The sequence below is a fragment of the Amphiura filiformis genome, chromosome 3 (genome assembly GCF_039555335.1).
Source record: "Amphiura filiformis chromosome 3, Afil_fr2py, whole genome shotgun sequence".
NCBI lineage: Eukaryota > Metazoa > Echinodermata > Ophiuroidea > Amphilepidida > Amphiuridae > Amphiura > Amphiura filiformis.
Window position 1 is genome coordinate 45,627,967 of NC_092630.1, and position 27,664 is coordinate 45,655,630.

At 35.6% G+C, this 27,664-nt stretch overlaps 1 protein-coding gene across 2 annotated transcripts in view; it reads left to right on the plus strand.

Annotated features, from left to right (window-relative positions):
- Positions 1–27,664, plus strand: part of LOC140148596 (uncharacterized) — a 77,789-nt gene that overhangs the window by 13,258 nt on the left and 36,867 nt on the right. For both annotated transcript variants that reach the window (XM_072170604.1, XM_072170605.1), the window contains exons 6-11: positions 12,252–12,412; positions 16,018–16,167; positions 16,773–16,920; positions 21,837–21,908; positions 22,717–22,790; positions 24,726–25,052. In XM_072170604.1, coding sequence (XP_072026705.1) covers positions 12,252–12,412; positions 16,018–16,167; positions 16,773–16,920; positions 21,837–21,908; positions 22,717–22,790; positions 24,726–25,052 — 932 coding nt within the window. The remainder of the gene's footprint in view (positions 1–12,251; positions 12,413–16,017; positions 16,168–16,772; positions 16,921–21,836; positions 21,909–22,716; positions 22,791–24,725; positions 25,053–27,664) is intronic.

Sequence of the window (27,664 nt, forward strand, 5' to 3'; positions counted from 1 at the left end):
TATAGGGCAAAAAAAAAAAAAAGGTTTGTCTCAAAGCTCACGAGAAATTTAAAACAAATGCGAAATGCGATTCTTATTTATTTATTTTATTCCCGACTTTTTTTCATGGTATTTTGAGAAAAAAGTCTGATTTTCGCCGATTTTTTCTGGAAAAAACTATGAAAAAATTTTTTTTTTTGAAATAAAAACAATTTCCACATTTGTTTTTTGTCAAATCGTGGGATTTTACAAATGCGCGCGCAAGCTTTGAGACGGGCCTTTTTTTTTGTGGCCTAGGATAAGCATCTCATTTGCGAAATGAAGTCAGTCACATACTCAATGCCCAATCAAGCATGTGGTGGCTTGTCTTGTGTGAGAGATTAACAGACTTGTGGAAGAGGTGATGCATATTTTGTCATTCTGTAAAAACAAATTGTAACGGACGAAAACTTACGAACATTTGGTTGTTTCTTTCCATTACTATCATATTGTGAAAAACCAAATAGCTAAGGTGCAGGGCTGTCAACTTTTTGGAATTGTTTGGCGTGAGACAGAGGCGTACCAGGATTTGCTGACTACAATGTTCATTTTGACCCGTGAAACGGCCCTCAAGAAAAAGCGGGAGGGGGGTGGTAGGGACAACAAATTATTTTGAAGATGCGTGAGATTTTACTCATTTTCAAGCTTTTTGTGTGAGATTGAATACCTACAATCCCGAAATATGTCTTGAAACATTACAGCGTCTTTAGGGGAAAATAAGTCCCCCACTCCCCCGTGCAATGTTGAAACGTGCAAATGTGTTCAGCGTGTCTCCAAAGTGTCGCAACATTGAATGATGGGGGGGTGGGGAAGGAAAAGTGTTAATTGATGGCCCAGCTTTCTTCTAATTCCAAATATTGAACATTTTTATCCACATTAAAAATACACTTTTGATTTCATTCAAGATGCCTAAAGCGTTTCAAGGACATTTTTCGGGGATTTTAGGCATGAGATTATACTACCTTGGCGTGAGACCGTGAGAAAGTGACCCAATGTGTGAGACTCACGGCCAATGCGTGAGAGTTGACAGCCCTGCTGAGGTGTTAGCATTCTACAACCATTCATATCTACAATGTAGTGAATGTACCACCTGCTTGATTGTATTTTCATTGGAATTCCCCGTAAAGGTACCCTGGAGAAATTTGGTTTTTAAATGAGGATGGGATGACTCTGTCATGATTGTATACCCTGTAAAGTAACACACATGGCTGACATTGTGGATATGTATACAACCTCATATCGTCAGCCTGCTACGCTAATTGCCTACGTCATTTTTTGCAGATTTGAGAACAAAGACCAAAATGTGATTCAAGCATGCATCAGTTACGTAATCACTCTAATTATTTTGGATTATTCCCTTTCATTTGTATCATTATCATTTGTTCTTGTGCAAAGATTGGTGAATAAATATGTTTAAATGCAAGCTTGAACCTTATTTTGTACTTTGTTCTCAAAATTACAAAAAATGACTTAAGCAATTAGTGTAGCAGTCTGACGAAAAGTGACGATATTTGTTGCCCATTGAATCTTCAAGATAAATATATATCAAAGATGTAAACAGAACAATATATTAATCTGATCAAGCAAAATTGTTAAATTACGTATTTTAAATGACACATTTGGCTGAAAACTGTAATTAAAATTCAGTGTGAAGATATGATATTTAAAACCTTGATAAAATACAATAAAATGAAAGAAACATGCTGTTTGTGTCTACACTTTAAATTAATTTTGTTGACATGTGATTACCTCGGGATTACACTTCTTCACATCCCAATTAATAAGACTGAAACTTGAATAATTCAACATAAAAGCTCTTATTTTTACCCTTGGAGTGCACCTGTATAAGATACATTATAAAGTATAACATGTTTGAATATATTATTCTGTACCTTTTTTTATTTATATTACTATATTGTTATCATAAGTGCCTTGTTACTATGTGGTTGCTATGTAAGACGGAATTTAAGCATATGTGAATAAACTACTTTGAATTGAAAATTGAATTGAATATATAACAGAGCGCTTCAATAAATATCAAGAAGTGCTACTGTACTGCAACATCATTAAATTTCAACAAGTGCAAGGGCATTAGTTGTCATGGAAACATATTACAATCTAATACAATAAAATTGTATTTAACAAAACCCAGTCATGCATCATACAACTTTAAAAGAAATGGCTCTTTTTTATCCTATTGAATGTCAAAACATTATATTTCCAAAAAGAGGCCCATGGTTGCTACATTGTAATGTAGTAATAAAAGGTATGTCATCATCAATTATGGTAATTACCGTTATAATATTTCATAAGCTTTTGTTTATTTGACATATTTCATATCTTTATTACACGTTTGGTTTTTGTAGGTGTCAAGATCCAATTTGAGCATTCATATTGTTTTCTTATTTCCACTGCTTATCTTCTGGGCAATTCCATGTTAAAGTGACATTTTTTCAAAAATATGAACTTTGCAATTGGCAATGATTGATGATATATTTTGATTATACACCCTTTAAAGTTAACAAAAAAGAAATTTTCAAATGAATATCAGCTGCAGTACTTTTTTTTCATTGATTTGAAGAATTTAATGTATTTTCCTACATTTTGTTAATAGCAGATAGTCAAAAGTAATTAATTTTTTTTCTCATTAATATATGGAACAAAAACAACTCTTTTTTGTGATAGTGTTGTTTGATACATAATTTGTCAAAATAAAAATAAAAATTAGGAAGCTGTGTTGGTAATGGTCAGGATGGCACGGCAAGTTGTATAATGTTAAGCATGTAACGCGAGTCACAAAAAGAACAACTTTTTAATGCAGTAAAAAATCTAAAGGATTATAAATGTTCCCTTTCATTTTCCTCCTGGTTTGGGTCATAATTCATAATTATTTCATAAGGTTTTTGGTTTGCTACAACTGTACCACCAGAGACAGACTATTCAAAATGGTAACGCGAGTCACAATGTAACGCCATGAGTCACGATATTGTAACGCTGAGTCACACATATTATACAGCTCTCTATACAGTAGGGCTAGAAAATAATCCATAAATAATCACTAAAACTTCTCCTCCCAATTTTACCCTCCCAGGACTCATAATTATTGTACATCACTTAACAAATTGCAGGACTGGAAACAGTTTTTTTTTTTATTTGTGAATTCAAATTCACTATTTGACTTTCCATTATAAACACCCATTATAAACGCCCTACTACCACCATTCCACCCCAGTTTCTCCACCTAACCCCAGAACAGAAGGTCATGTTTAAAGTTGAATTCCACAATATAAATTAAATAGAGCATGTTTAGAGCTTTCAAATTGGGCTGTGTTATCAATAGTGAGTGTAACAGTCACGTAACGTAACGCGAGTCACGCACTAAGTTGGCCATTTTAAAAATACCAAACTCAAATGTACGTAATGTTTGCTTCTGTAGTATAGCTGCAGTAAAAGGTAATTACCTTAGTGGTATCAACTTTTGTGTGCAGCTTCTTGTTTGATGAGAAATATTGAATAAGTAAAAGCTCAATTTGGAAGGGGTAATTTTAGTAACAAAAGTCACAACCACATTTTTGCCAATCAATGTTACATCGTTACATAGAGTTATTCACAATTCACATTACAAGTTTACGTGATTTGATACATGTGAAGGGAAGATGAATAAATCAAGTCTGGGGAATGTGTTCCACATTGATCAGCGGCAGCCTTTTATATTTTGCTACTAGGGGCTCTGCAATAAGCAGACCTCCCCTCTCAGCCTGCCATAAATTGCTTGATCCTCTTCTCGGCCTGCCAAAAAATCCTTACCCCTCTTTGCACATTTGGAAAATTTTTAGGAACCCATTTTGCAAACCTTAAATGGTCTATATCAGTTTTGCATATACACCAGGCACAAAAAACTCGTCAGTTATAGTCACCCTTGCTGTTCAACAACTTGATAATTTTGCATTATTCTGAAATATACATTTTGTTAGTTGGATTTTGCTTTCTCGTTTGACATCCTGTTCATGAAAATCAAGCAAGAATTGACCAAGATATGTGCCTCCAAACCCCCCAAATCGAAAGTTGCAATTTTAACGATTCAATTGTGCCTGTTACACTGTGTGCTTTATTGATCGGCCCGTGGTGCTTGTGTACAACACAACAATGCATCCCATTGAAAATCGTTGAAATTGCAACTTTTAATTTTGGGGTTTGAGAGTTTGGAGGCGCATGTCGTGGTCAATTCTTGTTCAATTTTTACGAACAGGGTGTCAAGCAAAGTCCAATTAACAAAATGTATATTTCAGAATAATCCAAAATGATCAGGTTGTTGAACAGCAAGGATGACTATAACTGACAAGTTTCTTTTTGTGCCTGGTGTATATGAATGTTTCCATACAGTTTTTCAATGCATTTTATGTAATAAATGTATATGAAAATTGTATTCTTATTCAAATTTCCATCATTAGCCCCCATTACCACCACCCCACTCCACCACACCACCACCCCACCCCAGAGAAGAGGGTCCTTTTTAATGCTGAATTACAGTATTTTTATAGTGCTATTTAAAGTAAAACTGACCACAATGGAAATGAAATTGAGTGTGTTTAAAGCTTTCAAAGTGGGACCATGTAATCAAAATAGTGAGCGTAACGCGAGTCACGTAACGCGAGTCACGCATCAATTTAGCTAAAGTTGGCCATTTTAAGAATACCAATCTCAAATATACTTGGTGTTTGTTTCTGTAATACAGCTGAGATATAAGGTAATTACTTAGTGGTATAAACTTTTGTCTGCAGCTGTTTGTTTGAGGAGAAATATTGAACAAGTAAAAGCCTAATTTTGAAGGTGTAATTTTTCTTAACGCGAGTCACAATCACATTTTGTGCTAATAAATGTTTCATCTAGTTATTTACAAAATTAAAGTTTATGTGATTTGATACATTGGGTCAGTAAGTACATGTGGAGAGAAGATGAATAAACCAACTCCTTGTTCAATTGTATTTATATGACATTGAATGTGCTGATTTTATCAAAAATGTAACGCGAGTAACATGGAATTGCCCTTCTGATGATCATGCATGCACCTACCAGCGCAGGCATGGGACTTGTCAGCTTTGTTTGTTACACTGCAAAGTTAGGCAATTTTATACATCTTCTCAACCAGGCCTGTTATGACTCATTTTGCCCAATATATCAGTTTTCACCATACCCATGAAAAGCCCACCTCATGCTGCAGGCCTCTTGTCTGCAAGCATATGAGATTAATCCTCATCTACTAAACCATATTTTGTAACATGGACGAAGGGTAAAAATTATGGGTAAAAAATTATTTTTGGGTAAAAATTCTATAAAAATATGATTTTCACCAGATTGTCTCCTAAATATGAATCGCTTGCAAAAGTTTTACAAGAGCAAAAGATGATGGGTCTCATCAACCACCCCCTCTTTTTTTTTTTGATGGTTGGCACTCCTCTAGTAAGGTGTTGCGGTAAAAATAAGTGCAAAGGATGGATCTATGATTACCTGAAGTCATTTTAGCGTAAACACAGATATGTTTTAGGGCTCATATTGAAATACCCTACCACGTTTTCACACAGAAAGAAGGCAGGATTCCCTCGCTAAGCGTGCGCCTCAGGAAAGCTCGGTCATAAAACGGATGGATTATATGCATCAGTGATACACCCTGCCCAGGATTTTAACAAAAGAAGGCTAGCACAGGAAAGCTGCAGGCTGGCGCACACCTTCCTGTGTAAGGGAATTTCAATATGAGCCCTTATGCCAGTTGAACCCCCCCCCCTTCGTAGTGTTCATTAATTTGTTTAATCATGTATTCATCAATCATCTTATAATGAATAATAAATAATAGTTAATTACAAGGGTATTTATAAAATTGTATTAATAATTCAATGTAGTATATAATATTGCAGATCAAGATACGAACAGTAATAAATCATATAGTTGGTGTTACCAATTACAAAATATATTGATATTAATGCATAAAGAAAAGCACATAAAATGTTCATATTGATTACATTATAATGTCAAATAAATAAAAAGTGCATTTGTACCATAAACTTCTTTTGTCGCCAAAAAGTGCTGTATTCACTATACTTCAAGACCATTTTTCCAATCCCATCCCCCAATGTCAAAAAGAAATCTACACCACTGTTCCGGGACACATTCCAAGCAGATCCTAAGACTCCCCAGCGTGTGTCACCCAGTGCGACAAGGGTGTTGTTGGCTTTTTGAATGTTAAAGTCTATGGCCATCAGCACAGAGAGCATTAACTACTCCTGATTCCAGAACTAAGTTTTTGAGATTAAAAAAATATTATTTTGTTTTGCCAAATGAAACATAGCTAAATCCAAATCCTGTAGTTAGTTCAAATTGGCAATAAAAGTCAAATTTTAATCAGTACTTTTTGGAATTAAAAGCCCATGCAGTGATCCCAGGGAAGGTGTAAAAAATTAAAATTGTTTGTAAATTGCCTAAAAGTCCAAAAAGTGAAGGATAAGTCATTGAAATTGTCATTAGATTTTTTTAATGAAAATGTGGCAAAAAACAAGGAAATGCAGTATTGACAAAGTTGAAGCCCCATTCAAATACATACAATAGAAATGACAGATTCATGACATTGACATTTATGTTTATCACATGTTTTTCTTCTGTAAACTGAATTACTCCTTTTAAGTGATTAAAACAAGTACAGTACATATATGTCTGTTCTTCTATGAGATCCAGAGGTCAATTGAAGAAAAAACATATCAAATGCAGAAATATGCATCTTGATAATAGCATTCAATTGAGATATAGCTACATAAATGTAAAGGTACAAGGTTATAAACCAAATTATTTTCAGAAAGTGCTAATTTTAATAAGTAAAGGAGCAATGTTCATGATTCAAAATAAAAATTGATTAGACAGAGTTCATTTTCACCAAATTCTTATTCCGACAAAAAATTGTTTCGAGGAGGTTATAACTACCTTCTCTCATCAGGTAAAGGTATATAAATTATGTAAAAATATGTGATGTGATCAAAGCAAAATCAGTCGGAAGTTGGATATATTGATTTTCAGATATAGCCAAACAAAGACAATAATTTCTTTTGTTGCATATTGTTTTGGAAACACTTCAATAAATGTTTAATTTCAATAGGGTTTTCTGTAGAATGTAGCTTTGTAAATGATTTATGCAATAATGTAAAAAACTGAAAATTGAATATGCCAAATTTCAGACTGATTTTGCTTGATGATACTCACAAATTAAGTTTTTTAAGATAGCCATGCAAGTAATTTAATTTTTTATATGTACATTGTACATTTTGCGTAATTGCTGTGTAAATTATGTTTTGTATTGGAGTAAATTTGTTGTTCCACAAGTCACAATCACACTTTATTTCCTCAGCCATATTTGAATGCTTGTGCTCTGGTATGTTTGTTAAATGCGCGCCCTCCACCTACGATGTAGGTTCCCGCTTTTGCCATTGCACCGCTTCCTGCTCGTGATCATGTAAATGGGATTGTGCCTAGTGGATCGATAATATTGTACTCATTAACATTTTGCCATGTTTTATGTTTGTTGATTTATTGTGTTTTCTTGTTTTACTTTGTAATTTTGTGAACGCACCGTCGGGTAGACGTGTGCCGCTGATATAAAAGCGTATGTTCTAATAATAAAATAAAATAAATAAAAATACCACTTATGTGTCAACTACATACACTGAGTGCAATTTTATAAATGTAACCAGCACCAGGATCACCTTACTCAGGATCACCTTACTGGTCTTTTAAGAGAGCATTAATTAATATAAGGGTAGATTTTGGAATCTTCGGAAGATAAAGAAGAAATATCTAATATAAATTAGTATAGAGAGAATACATTAGATATAGTTAGTTGATAGCAGTAGCAAATATGAGAGAGAGGGTGAAAACTTTTACAAGGTTAATTGATATCCCGCCACCTTAAGCCATATACACTAATATAGTTGGTAACATTTTAAAGTCACTGCTCTGTATAAGTTTCCATCTATAAAAGTTCAATCCGCAAAACTGTTATACTCCATCTACATCTGCCATTAATAAACAGTTGATCTACAACATCATCTGCATATTTATTTATTTTTATTGTGTATCAGGAACTTTAATTATTTTATCTTCCAAATAGTCCCTGGGTCGGAATACATCAAAGAACTATAATTGCAACATAAATCAAACAATAACCTAGGAAAATCTATACTATTGCAATATACATTACAGATTATTTTAGGAAAATGCTCTTATAATTATATTTTTTGACAAGGTGATTTCCTAAAATAATAATGAAATTGTCATATTGCCACAGGATAAGAATTCAAGGCAGCATAAAAAATATTTAGCAATATAAAATTTATGTTTGAACGCTGCCATGTTAATTAGTATATTTGAAGTACTGTAATTGAGTGCATCATGGCATTTTTACTCATTTTAGTTCTTTGTCAGAGAGTATCTATTTGACCTAATTAGTGCTCTGGTGTTAAAATAAGTCATGCTTTTGGGCTTATATAATTTCATAGTTATATAGTGAAGGGTACAAATGAGATTATTATTAACCATTTGATACAGATATATAGATAGATTTAGTGGTGTAGCCAGTGGGGGAAGCTGCCCCATGTAGGAAGACTTGCCCCCAAGTTTGGTTTTGGTAGGGACATGCCGCTGAGAATTTGAAAGTGGACCCATAATACCAATTTTTCAAGGAATTTGGACCCATTGATATACCAAAAGTCAAAATTTTTGGCCGAATTTAACCCAAATTGTCTTAGTTTTTACAAATTTTCCCAAAATTTTGGGAAAATTTTGACAATTTTGGCTAGATTAAGGAAAAATTCGGCTATTTTCCGAAAAAATTGAGAAAATTTTGAAAAAAGGACCCACTCATATACCAAAATAGGCTTTGAAAAAGGGGTCATTGATATACCAAAAGGCTGAAAATGCTACCCATATTTGCGGCACGTCCCCGTATGGTCATTTGTACTGAGTACCCCCCCCACTCCTTGTCCTCCCTGCAGGATGCTGGCTGCCTTGATTGATGTTGAAGAATTTTAGGCCTTTTTGTACTTTTAGCCCATTTTTTGACCATTTTCATCTTGGTTTGCTCCTTGAAAGTTGCTTTGCCCCCCCGCCCACTCTCTGCTCTGAAAAAGTACTGGGTGCACAAAAGTTGTTGTGGAGGTACTTATTAGGGGAGGAGCTCTAATTAGATCAAATACAGTATATTTTTGAATCATTTATTATCAGTATGAATTCTGATGGAACAAAATAAGTCTCCTATCAGGTAACCTAGTTTGAGAATTAATATATTAAGTTGCAAGAGCCATAGCAACCAGGGCTGTCTAATTGACTAAATTAACTCCACAATAATAGACCAGTGATGCCAGCATATATTGCTTTTAGCACTGATGCGTATCGGTTGATACTGGTGGTGTATTGATGGTTGATTAGTCATGCACAACATCTTGATGGCATTTAGATGATTTGTGTGTGGATAAAGTGTGGTCTTTGATGAATTTCATTGGGGTTGAGGATGTCAATTAGGAATCAAAAGTGTAAAAACAAACAAATACAAGGCCGCACTAGTTGTGCGGACAATATTTAGCTCTTAAATGTGACTGGACACTACGAATGACGGCAAATTGTATTCAGTGTAAAATGTGCTGAAAGGTCGTATTCATAGGTATCTCAATTCGGTGCAACAAGTATCTCATCAAACACTGTTTAAACTAATCAATAATTCTATTGCTGAAGAGGATAATAATTATAAGCTTTCTATAGAATCCATAAATAGTTCTTTTCTTTGTTTACTTTGGCTAATTCCTGTTCAAGTGGTGGATAACAAAGCATTGTATTTTGTCTAGGTATGTATATGTATAACCAACAATTTACAATGAGAGGACATTCCTGAACCTCGTTGATTTAGGGGTGATTTGAAATGACCGCCAATTATGATTGTTTGATATATATTACCAGAAATATGGAAAAAGAGACACATGTAGAACCAAAGAAAGGTACAATTTTGTTGAAAGAACAGAGTTCAACAAACCATAACCCTGCTTCTGGATATCGTTTGAAGTCAAATGATATACCATTTTAAAGCTTATGATATATATTTTCTAAATACGAAATTGACCAGGGGCCGACTTTACGGCTGATTCGTGGTGTCCAATCAGAAATGTACCAAATGTCCAAATACAAAATGCAGCGATAATAGGCTAATGAGTGTCATGGCCAGACAACATTTTTATATAAGCATTGGTTGCCCTGTTATGTGATAAGTATGGTGGTTAAGCAACTGTTCCCCATGTGATTCCATTAAAAAGCAAATATCTTCTAGCAAGCCCCTATTCTCAGACACATAAGGCCAAAAAAAAAAAAAGGTTCGTCTCAAAGCTTGCGGCTGCTGCTTTGTAAAATCAAGACGATTTGACAAAAAAAGAAATGCAGAAATTTTGTTAAATAAAAAAAAAAAAATTTTATAGTTTTTTCCAGAAAAATCGGCGAAAAATCAGACTTTTTCTCAAAATACCATGAAAAAGTCGGGAAAATTTTTTTTTTTTTAAATCGCATTTCGCATTTATTTTTAAATTTCTCGTGAGACAAACCTTTTTTTTTTGGCCTAACCAGGATGGTTAAAGCACCCCTCTACCCACCAATAAAAGGTCCGCCTTTTAGTGGACATGTGCTATAATTAGAGAATAAATGATAGATTTTGTCTTTTTGCCTATCAATATCGTGTCATAATGGATGGGCTGGCCAATATTTTTTTCGTAGTGGATAACGGCTACGCCAGCAACAAATACACAAAATACAGGCCAGCCCATCCATTATGAAACGAAACTGGATAGGCAAAAGAACAAATCCTATCATTTATTCTCATTCTTATTCAGTTTTAATGTAATTTTTGCGAGAAAAACTGCCCTTTTCAGAAAAAAATAAAGTTACTTTTGTGAGGACATCCCGTTGTTTTAAATGAACGAAACCATCACGAACATCTAAGCCGCCGAATCGCGTTCTTAGTTCTCGCACATGTATTACGCGAACGCATTATCGCTACGATCATTGAGGAGCAACAAGCGTGCATTGTTATGGCGTGCGCGCCTGACTAATATCACTATCAACTATTGTGAGATATTATACACCGAAAACCAATCAAATTACGTGAATTCTTTACAAGACGCACCCATTGAATAAGAATGTGCCTTCAAAGTTCCTAATTTGACAGAGGACTTCACATTCATTTCGGAGTGAAAATACATAAAAGGAGTTCACTTTTAACTCTCACCATGCGGGAGTTGACTGCAAACAACAAGTTTCAAATTTATTTTTTAAATTTAAAACTTTCAGAATTGTAAATGTCCATGCACAAACTACTTTTTATCATGAAATAAAAGGAATAACTCATATTATTGTGCTAAATTAAATTTAAAATATTATGTAAATAGTGCCCTCAATTTGCACACAACAGTTTATAGAATCACATTTACCACAATAAGGCAGATAAAGATGAACATTTTATAACAAAATGAATATAGGCCTATAAGTTAACAATAGCTAAAAATATATGTGTTTATTAGTGTATAGCTGTTGGTATTGTAAAAGTTTAGAATTGGAAATTGTTTAACGTTTTGTAAGAAACATTATTAAATGATCACATCAAACAACAGTGACACTTATTGATAAGTTAATGGCGGGAGGGGTATTTTTGTGTTGCATTGGTTTCCTTATTTATAACTATTTTGTGCATGTGAGGCAAAGAGGTTTTTTAAACTTACTCTTTGGATGATTGGTTGAATGAAGTTTTGTTTTCTTATTTGTTTATTCATTCATTTACTTTCATACATAACAGAACAAAACCAAAAGTTTGATGATGTTCTATCAATGAAAGCTGCTTTCATTACGAGGCTGACCCCCCTTCCCGAAAATTTAAGTTTGAAATATCCCAACCTGAAAGGTGAACTTTAACTGATATTTTAAGTAGCTTTTTTAACCATCTCAGGACACTTGTTTAAGGATGTCATCAAACTATTGGGCTTTCATTAATTGATTAATTGATTGATTGGTTTATTGATTCATATTTATTAATTTTATATATCAAAATCATATATTTATTTATTTATTCATTCACTAATTCATTAATTAGCTTGTTTATTAATTCAGTTGTTCGTTCGTTCATTCATTCATTCATTCATTTGTTCTTTCATTAACTCATTCAGTGACTAAAATCCACTGCAACAAGCAGGTAGATGCTGAGATCCTATCCTTGGACGCTTCATCTAAATTGCTGTCGGACCTGGATGATGTTAGCCCTGGTAATGCGTTGAAGCTCCTCCATGGGTGGATACCTGCTTATACTGATAATGATATGTGGGTTAAGGTGGGTACTGTGTAGGCTAAATATTATATATAATATATAAGGTAAATCATCCACAGTAAACTGCTCAACCATGAATGGAGCTGGAATATATTTAAAATGAACGTGGTGGTTTATTAACAACAATGCTTTGATAGCTGTAAGCTAATTGAGCCATCTTAGCTTGTTTACTCTTTTGATGTATTCTTGCAAAATTGTAAATAAGTACCGCTAAATAAATATTTTGGGCCCATTGCTTTACACAGCATTACAGCAAACCCAGAGGTAAAGCTTTGCCAAATGCCATCCTTTACAACAGTAGCCATTTTATATAATGGGCTATATTTAACCATAAATGTCATCATTCAATGCAGTATGTGTGAGGTGTGATTGAAACTATTTTCATATGCTCTAAATAGCGAGAACTGGGGGCACACTTGCAATAATACTTGGACGCATCCATGTGAAAGAAAACACAGATTTAGGGTGGTTTTGAAAAGCAAAACGCGGATATGCGATAAGGGTCTCAAAACACTCATTAGAAGAATGAAGTGTTTTTTATGCTTGCTTAGAGCAGTTTTTTTAAATTACGCAATTAACTGGTTGTATCCTGTACGAAACTAGGGGAGCTGATCCTGGTTGCGAAGGTCAATTATGGAATGTCTAGGATGTGCCCTCTTGAAGCTGCAAAGTCCCTGAGTTGTTGTTAAATGGTGAATGATGTGTACACCCATCGAATGTGTGCCATCAGCCCTCAGATCGGCCCTCAGAGTCAGACACACACATACAGGCATAGAGTTCTGCAGTAGCATGTTTTGTTGACATTTTGTGTAATGTTTACATCCATGACAGTTCTAATACCATCATCAGACAACTCAAATACAAAGGATGTCAGTTGGCAATCTTAATGTTATGCAATCAAGTTTACAACACTATCACTCTTACAATGAGCAAAAAGTCACTCAGGTACGCAATTCAAGGACCAATATTGATTACCTGAAGTGGCCTACTGCAAATGACCAGATATAACCTTTCTCATTTTCATGTTATTTTGCAATAACAAAACCATGTTTTCCTTGATTTTGGTATGAAATTGAGCAAATAGAATTAATTGTCATGTCAATTTGCATGTATGTACATGATCCACCAGTGGAGCTTCTGCGACCCCTACGCAGAACTTCCGATAGTGGATTATCTGCGCACGTGGACGCGCAAGGAATCCACAGTCGGATTTTCAGCGCACGTGCACTGAAAATCCCTCCGTATATAGTTCCGGTGGAGTAATTCTGCGCCGCGGTGGCAGGGAATCCACGGACGGATTTTCGGCGCGTGCACTGAAAATCCCTCCGTATATAGTTCGGTGGAGTAATTCTGCGCACGGTCGCAGGGAATCCACGGACGGATTTTCGGCGCACGTGCTCGGAAACTCCCCTCCGTACTCTAAATATATATAGGGGGCCTATAATATTTCTATTTTTTTAAACATGATACTTGATGCGCAGAACTGACTCTAAACATATAGGCCTAAATGATATTACTTACTTTCTACCATAATAGTATTAAATCATAACAATTCATGAAATGATTAAATCGTGCGTCAGTGGATTCCCTGCGACCGTGCGCAGAATTAATCCACCGGAGCTATATACGGAGGGGAGTTTCTGCGCACGTGCGCCGAAAGTCCGACTGTGGATTCCCTGCCACCGTGCGCAGAAAAACTCCACCGTTCTGACTCTAAAAATATATATAATTTTTCTTACTTTCTAAGTTATTTTTTTAAACATGTTTTTTAAACATGAAACTTGATGCGCAGAACTGTCTCTAAACATATAGGCCCTAAAATATTATTTCTTACTTTATACCATTTAATAATATTAAATCATAACAATTCATGAGATGATTAAAAACGTGCGCCGAAAATCCGTCCATGGATTCTCTGCGACGGTGCGCAGAATTACTCCACCGGAGTTATATATAAATAATATTTCATACTTTCTACCATTTAACAATTCATGAGATGATTAAAACGTGCGCCGAAAATCCGTCCGTGGATTCCCTGCGACCGTCGCAGAATTACTCCACCGGAGCTATATATATAAATAATATGTCCTACTGAAAGTCCGTCCGTGGATTCCCTGCGAGTAATATTAAATAGTAACAATTCATGAGGTGATCAAAACGTGATCTGAAAATCCGTCCGTGGATTCCCTGCGACCGTCGCAGAATTACTCCACCGGAACTATATACGGAGGGATTTTCACTGCACGCATGCCCGAAAATCCGACTGTGGATTCCTTGCGTCCACCGTGCGCAGATAATCCACTATCGGAAGTTCTGCGTAGGGGTCGCAGAAGCTCCACTGGTGGATAGCTTACATAACTCCAATTTGGAGTTATTAGGGGCAACTAAAACTGATATAAGGTAAGTTTTATATGTTTGGAATCTGTATTGCCTATTCTGAAGGAATTATTGCCATGTAAACAAACCATCCCTTGGCCAATATGGACATGGTGTACAGCTATTCAGTACACTGTTTTCCATGGGTGACTGTAGGAACCCATGGATTCGATCCATGTAAATGATGTGGGGCCGTGGTGGTCAGCTACAATCTGTAAATGGTGCTGAGGCTTGTGGATCAACGTCTAGGCATTGTGCCTTTGCGTAGCGCACTATAAATCACTGCGCTTTCTTTTAAAGGCCCATTCAGTGATTTGCTCATCCGGACGATCGTAAAAATCATCAAAATTCAGATTTTGGTACCTTTGTAATTGGCATAGATGTGCTAACATAGCCTGCTAGTGGTTCGATCGAAAGCCGTGTATTATAAACAAAATAAAGCATTTACATGAATCTGGACTTTTGATACTGACAGTACAAAAAGTCCGACTCGAGATCGAAAGAAGCTCACTCTCCACCATACCGACACGCGTTGCGTATTGTTTCTACTACTTATTACATCAGTAGCTACTATTTTAAACAAAATACACAATTTTAACTGTTTTTCATATTTGAATTGACCGTTAGTTTGCCTCGGTGACGTTTAATTGCTTATTTTGTTTTCTACTACAAAAATTAAGCGTCTGTTACTCTGTTTTAAATCAATTTAGACTCTACTTCCCCCGTGTTAGAAACACTGGACAAGGAAGTTTTTCCAGTCGATTGGTGGCGCACTGTACGAAAATCTCGATTTTCTCGAGTCGATCTGAGTTGAAGTAGAAAACCTTTCTAAAACTTCTGTTTTTTGACTAATTTGTCGATGTATTCAGGGAAAAGTGGTTTAATGAAATTCTGTAGACTTATTCTTTATTTCTAAGCAACTCTGACAAATTTCCATTTTTTTTAATGTTCCTGTGAAATCACTGAAAGGGCCTTTAATGAATGGCTATATTTATCAAGCTATTCGGCACAAAAGAGTGATTTCTGAAACCGTGCCTATATATCACTTAGGGTGATTGCATCATCACACCACGTGGGATGCACGCACAAACAGCGCATATATCAAGTAGTATTTTGTAGTACTCAGGCGTGTTAGGGTTAAGAAAATATCTCAAAACATCCTATGTTGAAGCCTATGGCTTAAGCACAGAGCATTATCTTTGATCATCAGATCTTCTTTGTTCATTTGTTAGGCACTTTTCACCAGCGCAACCTTTGTGGCAGGCATTGAAATGCGAGGTCTGATTCAAGATGTTGAGAGGCGTGTGGATTCCTTCAAAGTAGAGTGTGAAGAAGTAGATGATGAGGGTGTTGTAACAACAAAATGGGTTGCACAAGAAGCTGTAAGTAATTTTTTTCAATGAAGTTTTACATTGTACATTCAGTTGTTTAGTAATAAGTTACAATGAATCCATGGCTTTTGAGAAGCATTGTTCAAACCAATATGTAAAAGTCATGCATGATGATGCATTGCTTTAACATTGTATTGCGGGGACCAAAATTGGGAGAAATTGTACTTGCAGAAGACAGGGTTCTATAATAATGCAAATTTAAATATTCAACTATGAATCAATTATTATTGTCATTGTTGGCTGACAGCATACATGTATAGCACTTATAGCAATCTGTTGTGTGTGAGAGGGAAGGGGTGGTGGATGTACATGTATGTGGGGTGGATGTGGGGGTGTACCAGTATGTGTGTAAAGGTTCGGTTAAGGTTTTTAAAATAGCCCCTCTATAATATAATTTTGACATCCAAGTGTCCATGTAGTAAGCTATCATATATCATTTTCCAAAATGATTCAAAATGCTCCACAGATACAAGGCAATAAAGCTGTTGGTTTTCTTGAGAACAGACTGTCAAACTTGCAAGTCTAAAATTAAGCTTCAGCTCAACGTCGATACATTAATTCCTGCTTTTGTTTTTGATGATCCATTCCATTTGCAGGAGTTTTATGCAGGTGCTCGTCTGAACAAAAAAATCACCAACTATTTTCCTGGTGAACCCATCCGAGTTCGATCTCTTATAGTCCATGTTGTGACTCCTGATGATCCCAAGCTAGTTGGAATGCGATTTAGACCTGTAGGATGTAAAGGTATGTTTGATACTGATACAAATTTGTTGAACTTCTGCTATAAAATGAGCAAATAATGGTAATGGAACTGATGATTTGAAGGGCATCCATCTGTCTCAAACCCAAGTACATTTTTGGCATAAAATATGGTATTTAATTTGATAATTTTCATCATCTTTGTGTTCTCTTTGGAATGCACTATCTCTAGACTGCATATGAAATTAGAAAAGAGGATGATATCCTGATCAAACAAATTCATCATGATTGGTAGAGTAAACTTAGCAAACAAGGTTTGTTGTTTCTGATCCAGATAAAATGCACTTACTTTTGTGCATTTCAGTAAACACTGTTGCCTTTGTCAACACTCGATGAGGAGTGACGAAAGCTATTAGCAACTGACGCTACTGGGATTTCCAGTGTAAATATTAGAGTTGCCAGTTTGTTTTCCTTCTAGGGTTTTCCTTGATCCCTGTTGCAGAAACTCACCAAAAATTGAGATAATTGATACTGTCCTTCATCTATGTTCATAGTGGTATGCCTCCTCTTTCTTATTCCTACAGCCCCTTTATCCAGCATTTATATCTATCTTGCTCTATGTCAATGACCTCAGCCTCCCCCATCCAATTACATAATTCTTGTCAACAACATGATCCGTATGGCCGACTTGTGTGTGGTTGTTAACAATTCCTTTCTACCTGCTTTAGTGACCATTGTGCTGCTGATTCTTTCACTTCACTTCTGTGTTCTTTCAAATTTCCTTCATGTTTCTCTGATATAAGGGCTCATATTGAAATTCCCTTACACAGGAAGGTGTGCGCCATCCTGCAGCTTTCCTGTGCTAACCTTCTTTTGTTAAAATCCTGGGCAGGGTGTATCACTGATGCATATAATCCATCCGTTTTACGACCGAGCTTTCCTGAGGCGCGCGCTTAGCGAGGGGAATCCTGCCTTCTTTCTGTGTGAAAACATGGTAGGGTATTTCAATATGAGCCCTAAGATAAATCATAGTTCATGCAGAGCTGTGCAGGGAATCTTGTACACTGCCCGAGTGGTGATGTGAGAGTCGCACTTATCTTTTGGATGAACCGTTTGTTTCCTGAGGGTGTTGTATGGCCTTATTGCCGTGGAAATGTTTGAGTTCTTCATCACTCTGGATATTCTTTCAGTGACGCCTTTCAACCACCTTTACTCTTGGTGTTAATCTCTGGGGTTTTCTTTTTTTGTCGCTTTCATTGGCTAGGCACTTTCCATTTGACTTTTTACTTTTCCAAAAGTCCATTTGGGATAACCACAAGTTTGGAGGGCTTTCTGGACTTTCTTCTCTTTTCCACATCTTCTATATTAACCTTCCTGTGGTACAATGATCATATTACTTAAGTTTTTGATGCAGGGGTGATGAGACGGGTTGTTGAGGTATTTGTTGGTGTGCATTGGTTTGCAGTAGACCAAAAGCTTGACTCTTCAATGTACCAAAAAAGGTAGACTTCCTTGCATTTCTTGCTCAAACATAAACTAACTGATGGAGCTGGACTTGTTCAACGCGATTGATGTGGTCAGTGAGCTGATGAACGCCGTCTTTGTTTATATCTTCTAGAACATCATCCGGATCCATGTACATTGTAATGAAGCCACAATTTCGGTCTACAATCGAGTAGTCGAGCCATACCTTCAGATCTCACACCACCAAATCAGAGTCCCATAGAGATATGTGCTAAATTTGCCTTAAGAAAACGTCATTTTTTCTTCACAGGAGCGACTCAGTTTTAAGCGACAGCTATGATGGTTGAAATCAGCCCTTGCCTGATCCCTCTGGCTGGGAAAAAATATAGGTTGACCGTCATTATTTTTTACGACTGGCCCTCAAAGTCTACGATGTCTGGGAATTTCCTATTTTTCAGGCAAAACCATGCCGGTGTTTCTGTAAAGAAAAGGCTGCTTAAAATCATTAAAAGTTATTCGATCTCTCCCATCTGTGGTACACTTGCAGGAATTAATATTACTAATCATGACCAATCCAAATTTGGCTAAAATTATGCAAATTTCTGCTCATTTTAATGCTTATATTCAGAATCAATGGGTTTTTCTGAGAAGTGAAATTCAAGGGCGCACAACCATATATACTATTTGGTGGTGTGAAATCTGAATGATGCAACATGTTTCTGATTATCCTTAATTTCAGACTATTTTAATCTAATTAACTTATTTTTAGCATAATTTGAGCAAGAAGCTGGTTAAATTTTTTTTCAAGCAGAATCATTGTGTCTCAGACATCTGCTATCTACTGAAGATAGCATTGTGATTACCATGTTAAAATTCACCAAGACTTAGGCTTTCAGCAATTTACAGTCAAGAGGGACAAGTAACCAGGCAGACACACAAAAACAAAGAAGAACATGACCACAATGTCTGAATTATAAGTGTTGAATTATATGGCCTATTAGTGAAATCTTAAGTCTAACCCCCCTAAGCTTACCTGATCCATGGACACATTTTATGAGCTCCAACCAGTGCCCTAGCCCACGTGCCACCATATACTGATGTCTTATACATCTGGCACTGAGTCATTGCATACCATCATGATTGTAAACATTACCTGGGTTACCAGTAGTGGAATCATAAGCTTAATTAGCCTACCCCCCCCCCACCAACCCACAAACCGTAAGCTTACCTGATCCAGGCACCTATTTCATGAGTTCCGACCAGTACCCTAGCACCATACTGCAATGTCTTCTCTATCTGGCACTGAGTCATTGCATGCCATTGATGATGTAAGCTTACAAAATATTATGATTACATTGCATGGGCCTAAGTCACTCTACTGAAATGGAATCTTTCACTCAAACACACATTTTGGGTCATAAACTCACCTTAGCACTGGTATATTAGTAGCAAATGTTGCAGTTCTCTTCAATTTTAGCCTTTAATTACATAAATTCAGTCAATGCACTTCTTTGGTGAATCCAAACACGAATTAGGCACAGGGCTAACTTGCTCAATCAAAAGTTGAGACTCACACACACAGCTCCATTCAGATCTCACACCACCAAATCAGAGTCCCATAGAGATATGTGCTAAATTTGCCTTAAGAAAACGTCATTTTTTCTTCACAGGAGCGACTCAGTTTTAAGCGACAGCTATGATGGTTGAAATCAGCCCTTGCCTGATCCCTCTGGCTGGGAAAAAATATAGGTTGACCGTCATTATTTTTTACGACTGGCCCTCAAAGTCTACGATGTCTGGGAATTTCCTATTTTTCATGCAAAACCATGCCGGTGTTTCTGTAAAGAAAAGGCTGCTTAAAATCATTAAAAGTTATTCGATCTCTCCCATCTGTGGTACACTTGCAGGAATTAATATTACTAATCATGACCAATCCAAATTTGGCTAAAATTATGCAAATTTCTGCTCATTTTAATGCTTATATTCAGAATCAATGGGTTTTTCTGAGAAGTGAAATTCAAGGGCGCACAACCATATATACTATTTGGTGGTGTGAAATCTGCTGTTCCAATGCTTCCATAAATATGTTAGCTGCTATTGGTGAAGCAGGACTGCCCATGACTGAACTAAAGAGCTGGTGATAAATGTGACCTCTAAAGGTGAAATAGGTGGCGGCAGAGGAGGCTTAAAGGCATTCCTACAATGCACTATGATTGGGAAATTTGATCAGTATAACCTAATTTTAAAGGCAAAGTTCCCATTGCCACACACACAAAATGGTAATTTTAAAACTGCAGCCAACGAGCTAATAGTTGAGACTTGTAACACATTCACCCACTGCATTAATTTTTATTCATAATTACTAGTCTCAATGTTTCGAATGTTAAATAAAAAGATCAAAACATCAGATATTTGCACATAATCCCAATGCAAAGTATGGTTAACTGTGCCACATGTGTACAAAAGCCAGACATACAAGGTCAGAAACCCCATTGGGTTATAGGAATGTCTTTAAACATCCTCTGAGGTGGCGGTTAGGATGAATTCAAGATCATCGCCTGTACAACATCATCACCTGTTAATTTGAACCCTATCTCTTTGTTGTATATATATGTAACACATTCTCTCTGACTCTTTCTCAAGTCTATTTTTCACAATGTCTTTTTCCTGGTCAATGGGGGTATTTGTGAACAGACTGACCACATCATGAGAGTTGAGAATATCCTCTTCCTAGATGACTACTTTGGCAAGCTTCTCAGATAAGTACTGGGAGTTTTACACATGATGCTGCATGTCAGTGCCTACTAAACCACCCAAATAAAGTACTGTACCAATAGTCATTGTGTAAACATCATCAGTGGGGCGCAACAGGGTTTTTGGTTTGTTCATTTTAAGTGTACAAATCCCTAGTGCTGGAAATCCATGTAGTTTCAGTTGGCAGTAGCTGTAGTCATTCCTCATCAAGTGTTGACAAACGCAACAGTATTTGCTAAAATATACACAGTAGTGCATTTTCTGGATCGATTCAACAAACTGAGGATGATATCCTCTCATTCCAACTTTTGTAGCTTACTTATATAAGAGTTTACATGCTTTATGCATTTCTACCATTAATCATTGTTTTAGAGATTCATTTTTAAATATGAATATTTTCCAAAATGTAGGTTAATAATATTTGAAAATATCTGGAAAATGTGAAAAGTTGTGGGAATTATATGACTTCTTCAATATTGCACTTCATTTTTAACAGTGTGTGAAATATTTTTATAATGACCACAATAAAGATGTTTTGGAATTACCACAATAAAGACTTTTATTTAGGGAATCCCAACATAAAAAAGTAGCAAATATTGTTGGGATCCCTTATAGTCGTTGATCATACGATATCAATAATTGCAGCGCCAGCACGAAACGTAAATCTTAGAAAAGAAAATTTTGAATATAGAAGGTACATGTTTTTTTTTAATGGTTCCTTTTCTGTTTCTTTTTTTATTTAGTGTGCTTGGATGATACACACTGTGATGAAGAAGGAGAGTGTCAGATTACTGGCAAATGTAGATACAACAGTGGTAAGTCAGACTTTCCAATTTTAATGAATAATTTATTAATGAGGATAAATTATATTCAATTTTTATCTATATGTTTTTAAGTTTTTAATATTTTTTGTCTTGTTTTATCATTTTTTTTTTTGGCAGTATATTTTTTTTATAGTATATATGTTGGGGTTTTTTTAAGTCACATTTTCTTGTTCTCAATCAGTGATTTTACTGATTGTTTGTTAATTAAAATTTAAACCATGTGGAGGATTGTTAAATATCATTGTCTGTTAGAACAAGTAAGCATGTAAGTATACTCTGATCAGCTCGTAATAGGCGGGACTCATAACATCGTGGATTGATATAGAATGGCGTACACACAGCCTGGGCGCAGCACCTACGCGAACTGCGCTTTGCGTTTTGCATGAATGGCTCATGCTTGTGTGAATTTACGTGTGCGTAAGTTGGAACTTTATTGACTCGGGCAGTAACAAAGGCCGAATAATTCCCGACTATTAAAAGCTGATCATAGTATAGATATAAGAGCATCTCTTGAACTACTCTAGGGTTTGATTTGTATATATTGTATTATCAAATATTGTGTATTTATTGTTGCTGTATGTAATAGTTTAAATCATGTTTAAATTAATTATTTTCAATTACCTTTGGTATGTTTTCATTGTAAGGTACTTTTTATAAATTTGTAAATTGGACATCATTTGGATGACAGCAGCAGAAATATTTTCTACAATAGGATACTTTACTTGTATAAGTCAAGTTTTTTTTTTTAAATGCTTTGTTCTAAAATCCTGCTTATTTTATCAATATTATCTGCACATAGGTGTAAGTGCTGTGGATCCAGCCATTGTGAATGCAGGTGTGGATGAGCTGGTAGAGTCAGGAGCTAGTAAAGAGGTATGGTTTTAATCAAGTTTTCACATCAATTAAAGGAATATTTTGTGATCCTAGCATCCTCTTTTTATGACATTTTTCAATAGATATTAGAAAAACTTATTCCCAAAATTTCAGTTGATTCCGATTTTGAGTTTGCAAGTTATGCATGATTATGTGTATTATACTGCCCCATAGGCCACTGTGTTGAATTACATTCTGGATACACCAAGACGTAATTAAAATTTGGTGATATTTTTGCTAAACATATTATTCTCCAAGAAATTTTTTACACATAAACATTATGCAGCCAGAGGTTTCTAGTGGTATAAAAATCTCAACTTTTTTTTTTTTTTTTTAGGGGATGAAGCTGTGGATCACAAAATGCCCTTTTAAGTCATTATATGCTTAGTTTCATATCATGATTGTTTTGCAGTGTGATATGTAAGCAACTGTATCAAAATAATTGGTTCTCATCAGATTTGTTGTCTATTGAATACTTCCTTCTTCCCAGTGCAACAGTGAATACTATGAAAATGACCACAATTTATAGTTGTATGACCTTTTATAATATTAATCTATAGATGTTTTTGATGTGGCAATAGTCTTATCCACAACCATTGGAAACTGATGGGTATCAATCATCAGCTTGTGTGCTATATAAAATCAAGTTTGATGGTGGGAAATTGTAGTGGAATACTACTGAAAATTATATCTTGGTGTAGATTATTCATCCAGTACTTCAAAACATGATTTTGTAAATTGAATCTAATACTGGAACTAAAATTTGCAACTCACTTTGCTACATTGCGTTCTAAAACTTCGGACTTCATCAGGCATCTGATTGATGATGTTGTGACGTCGGATGTTGTGACATCAGACGGTGAATATGTCTCTTAATTGCGGGTCCCATGTGTGTGACAACTAGAAACAGAGTCCCTCTTTCTTGTTAATGGCGGGCTCTTTTTTCACTACTGAAAATGCATTCCTTTTGTGATTAGGCTATTAGGGGTTGGGTTCAGTGTTCGAAATATGCCTCAAAAAGTTACAGGCCAGCCAGGCTTGGCCTTAAAAAGTTACTGGCCAGCCGGGTCGGCAACTAGATGCCAGTCAGAAAAGTTACCGGCCAGGCCAAAAAGTTACAGGCCAATGGCCAACTGACCGGCCCTATTTCGAACGCTGGTTGGGTTGTGGGATGAAACATCAAATCTGTAACCAAACATCAATATAACCAGTTATAAAAATGCATTTTATCTTTTAAAATTTATCCCACCATTCAATTTATACTGTTTGTATCTACTGGTCTTTCAGAACATGAGAATCTGCTTGGGGACCATCTGTATGAAATGACTATTAAGTTCCGTCTGAGAGCTGGGAGTTAAAATAAAGACACCCAACCACTTTTTGTCACTTGCTATTTTCAAATTAGTTTCCATGGTGTTTAATTACCTATGTTCCATTTTATATATGCTTCTAGATATAGCCCTTTTTCCTATACAGATAATTTCTGCATAAATGTCTTTTGGACATTTTTAAGACAAATATTTATTTTGATTGCAGTTCTTATTTACTCTAATCATTTCTTTGCTGAAAAGCAACAGTTGTTATCCATGAAAAAAACTTGTTCCCAAAATTTCAATTGATTACAATTTTGCATTTTAGAGTTGTGCATGATTATGTGTATACTGCACTGCTCCATAGACAATGTTTTGTGATTTTGTTCTATTAACAGAACATACAAATTTGACAATATTTTTGTCAAGCAAATGAATCTGCAAGAATATTTTTTGCACATAAACATTATGTAGCCAGAGATATCCAGTGGTATAAAAGAGTTTTTTGAGAAAGGTGGAGGATGAGGCTGTAGATCATGAAATACCCATTTCAATTAAGACTCCTACCAACATGTAAGCAAGGTAGTCTTTAGTAATTGTTTTGGTTCTAATCTTTAATCAACAGGAAAAAGGTGCCTTTTTAACGCTTCTTGGCCACGGTGATGATGAGACTACAAATGGTACCACCGTAAACGTTAATCCTGCTGATGTCAGTCTGGTTGTAGCAACATCGGTAATCACAGCTCTAAGTGACAGCCTGAAATTGGATGTGGATGATGTGGATGTGAACTCAACAGATGATGCCAATTCAACAGATGCTGCTGATAAAAATGGGTTGGTGGTTCTTGAGAAAGTAGCTGGTCTGGTTGATGTACTAAGCGATGGTAGTGCAGCTGTGTTTACTCAGTTTGATGAGCTTAATGATACAGAAGCAGCAGAAGCAGCAGCCACGGTAAGAATAGCAGTACTTCACCGAGATTCCCAGTGGTATAGCCAGGAGCAAAGGGGGGAAGCTGTCCCCTCTTGTGAGAAGTCTAGTCCCTAGATGATTTTTATGACGTTTTTACATTTTTTAGCCCATTTTTGACTGTTTTTGTTAACATTTCGCCCCCTTGATAGTTGACTTTGCCCCTCACACCCATTTGCCCTCCCCCTCTGAAAAAGTTCTGGCTGTGCCACTGGTGATTTTAAATTCAAAACAGAACAGAAATAAGCCCACATAAAGTGTTCTATGTTTCCAGTAACCCATAATTATAGATTAAAGTACAAATTGTAATGAAGCTTTAAGGGATCTAAAATGAGCGTTTATTGCGTTTCGACAGTATTTTTGTGGGGACATGAGAGCACCTCAGACCTATCAATTGCATTCTGAATACTGAAGCATGTCATTCTGATATCAAATAATTTTCATTTTTGAAAATCACGATATAATTCAAATTTTATGACAAATTATAAAAATTTGATATTTTTCAAATTTTGATATATAACAGTCCTCGAAGTAAATTATATAAATCTAATGATATATTTTTAAGTGTATGTAGCAGGAGGAAAAGTCGACGGTCAATTGAAAATTTTGACCTTTTATATTGAAGATATGGATTTTTTTTCCCAAAAGACCTAATTTTTTTTGGTGTTTTGGGAAAAAAATCCATATCTTCAATACTGAAAGGTCAAAATTTTCAATTGATCGTCGGGTTTTCATCCCACCTACATACACTTTAAGTATAAATCATCAGATTTATAAAGTTTACTTCAAGTACTGTTAAATATCAAAAATATCAATTTTTAATGATTTGCCATAAAATGTGTATTAAATTGCGAATTTCAAAAATCAAAATTATTTGATATCAGAATGACATTCTTCGTATTCAGAATGCAATTCGATATGTCTGATGTGCTCTAATGTCCCAAAATAAATACTGTCCAAACGCTCATACCCCAGCCCTTAATAGTCTGTCTGCCTTTTGAATGTAAAGGATTTCAGCTTCACTTTTGGTTGAACATTAAATTTTAGACTTGGTTTGGTAGTTGAAAAAACTGTGGTTGTTTTGGCCCCCACACATGTGTGGGGCTTATGTTATCATCCAGATGGTTGTTTCTTTCTTTGTTTGCTTGTTTGTTTGGCTGTCCTGGCTGAAGCATATTCCTTAATCCACTGTGCAGCTTAAACGCAATAGCCGATCAACTCCATATTTGGTTTGGTGATTGGATATGTTAGCCTGATGTGCTGTATAGTTTTTTGTCATTTTATTTGCATATTTATGAATATTAATGAGCTTATTTGCATATTTTCCCTATATTTTCATTAATCCACTCTGCAGCTTAAACACAATAAGCGATCAACTTCATATTTGGTTTGGTGATTGGATATGTTAGCCTGATGTGCTGTATTGTTTTGTGTCATGTTATTTGCATATTTATGAATATTAATGATCTGATTTGCATATTTTGCATACATTTTCATTAATCCACTCTGCAGTTTAATTGCAAAGGCCGATGAACTTTAAACTTGGTACATATGTGGATTGGATATGGTGGTTTGATATGCTGTATAGATTTGTGTCATGTTATTTGCATATTTATAAATATTAATGAGCTTATTTGCATATTTTGCCTACATTTTCATTAATCCACTCTGCAGCTGAAACGCAATAACCAATCAACTTCAAATTTGGTTTGGTGATTGAATATGGTAGCCTGATGTGCTGTTTAGTTTTGTGTCATGTTATTTGCATATTTATGAATGTTAATAAGCTAATTTGCCTATTTTGGCATACATTTTTATTAATCCACTCTGCAGTTTAATCGCAAAGGCTGATCAACTTCATTATTATGTTTTCAGGGTTATTAGGAGTTAAGAAAACCTAATAATGATAATATTGGATGGCTTATTTCGCATGATACCATAACATATCGGATTCGTCATACAAATATCGAACTCGCCGTTGGCTCGTCCGATATTTTTATGACTCATCCGATATGTTATGGTATCATGCTCAGCCATCCAATATTATATCAAACTTGTATGTGGATTGGAAATGGTGACCTGATGTGTTGTGTAGTTTTGTGTCATGTTATTTACAAATTTATGAATATTAATGAGCTTATTTGCATATTGCATATTATTTGTATACATTTACAAACACCCATGTGTGGGGGCACCTTAATTACGAACCGCGTAATTCTAGTTGTATGATGTTTTTGCAAACAAAAAATTGAAAATAAACTTCATATTATTTTGGGGAAAATTCATATTGTTCCAGTTTGCACCAAACTGCAACTTTGCCTCTTCTTCTTTTGAGATGTATTTCTGCTTTTGAGGTGTAATGGTAACATCTCAGTCTTCTAATATCCAACATCAATCTAGCCCTACTATAGGGCCTTTTAAACACATTATATCCAAGAACTGCTAAAACCCACTAACCGCTCTACACGGAATTGCTATTTTTTCTGGGGAATAGCAGTCACAGGGTTTAGCAGTTATCTGGATATAGCCAGGTTTTATGATATAGCATGGTTTTGGATCACCACAGTCAAAAGGCCCTATACTAGTAGGGCTACATC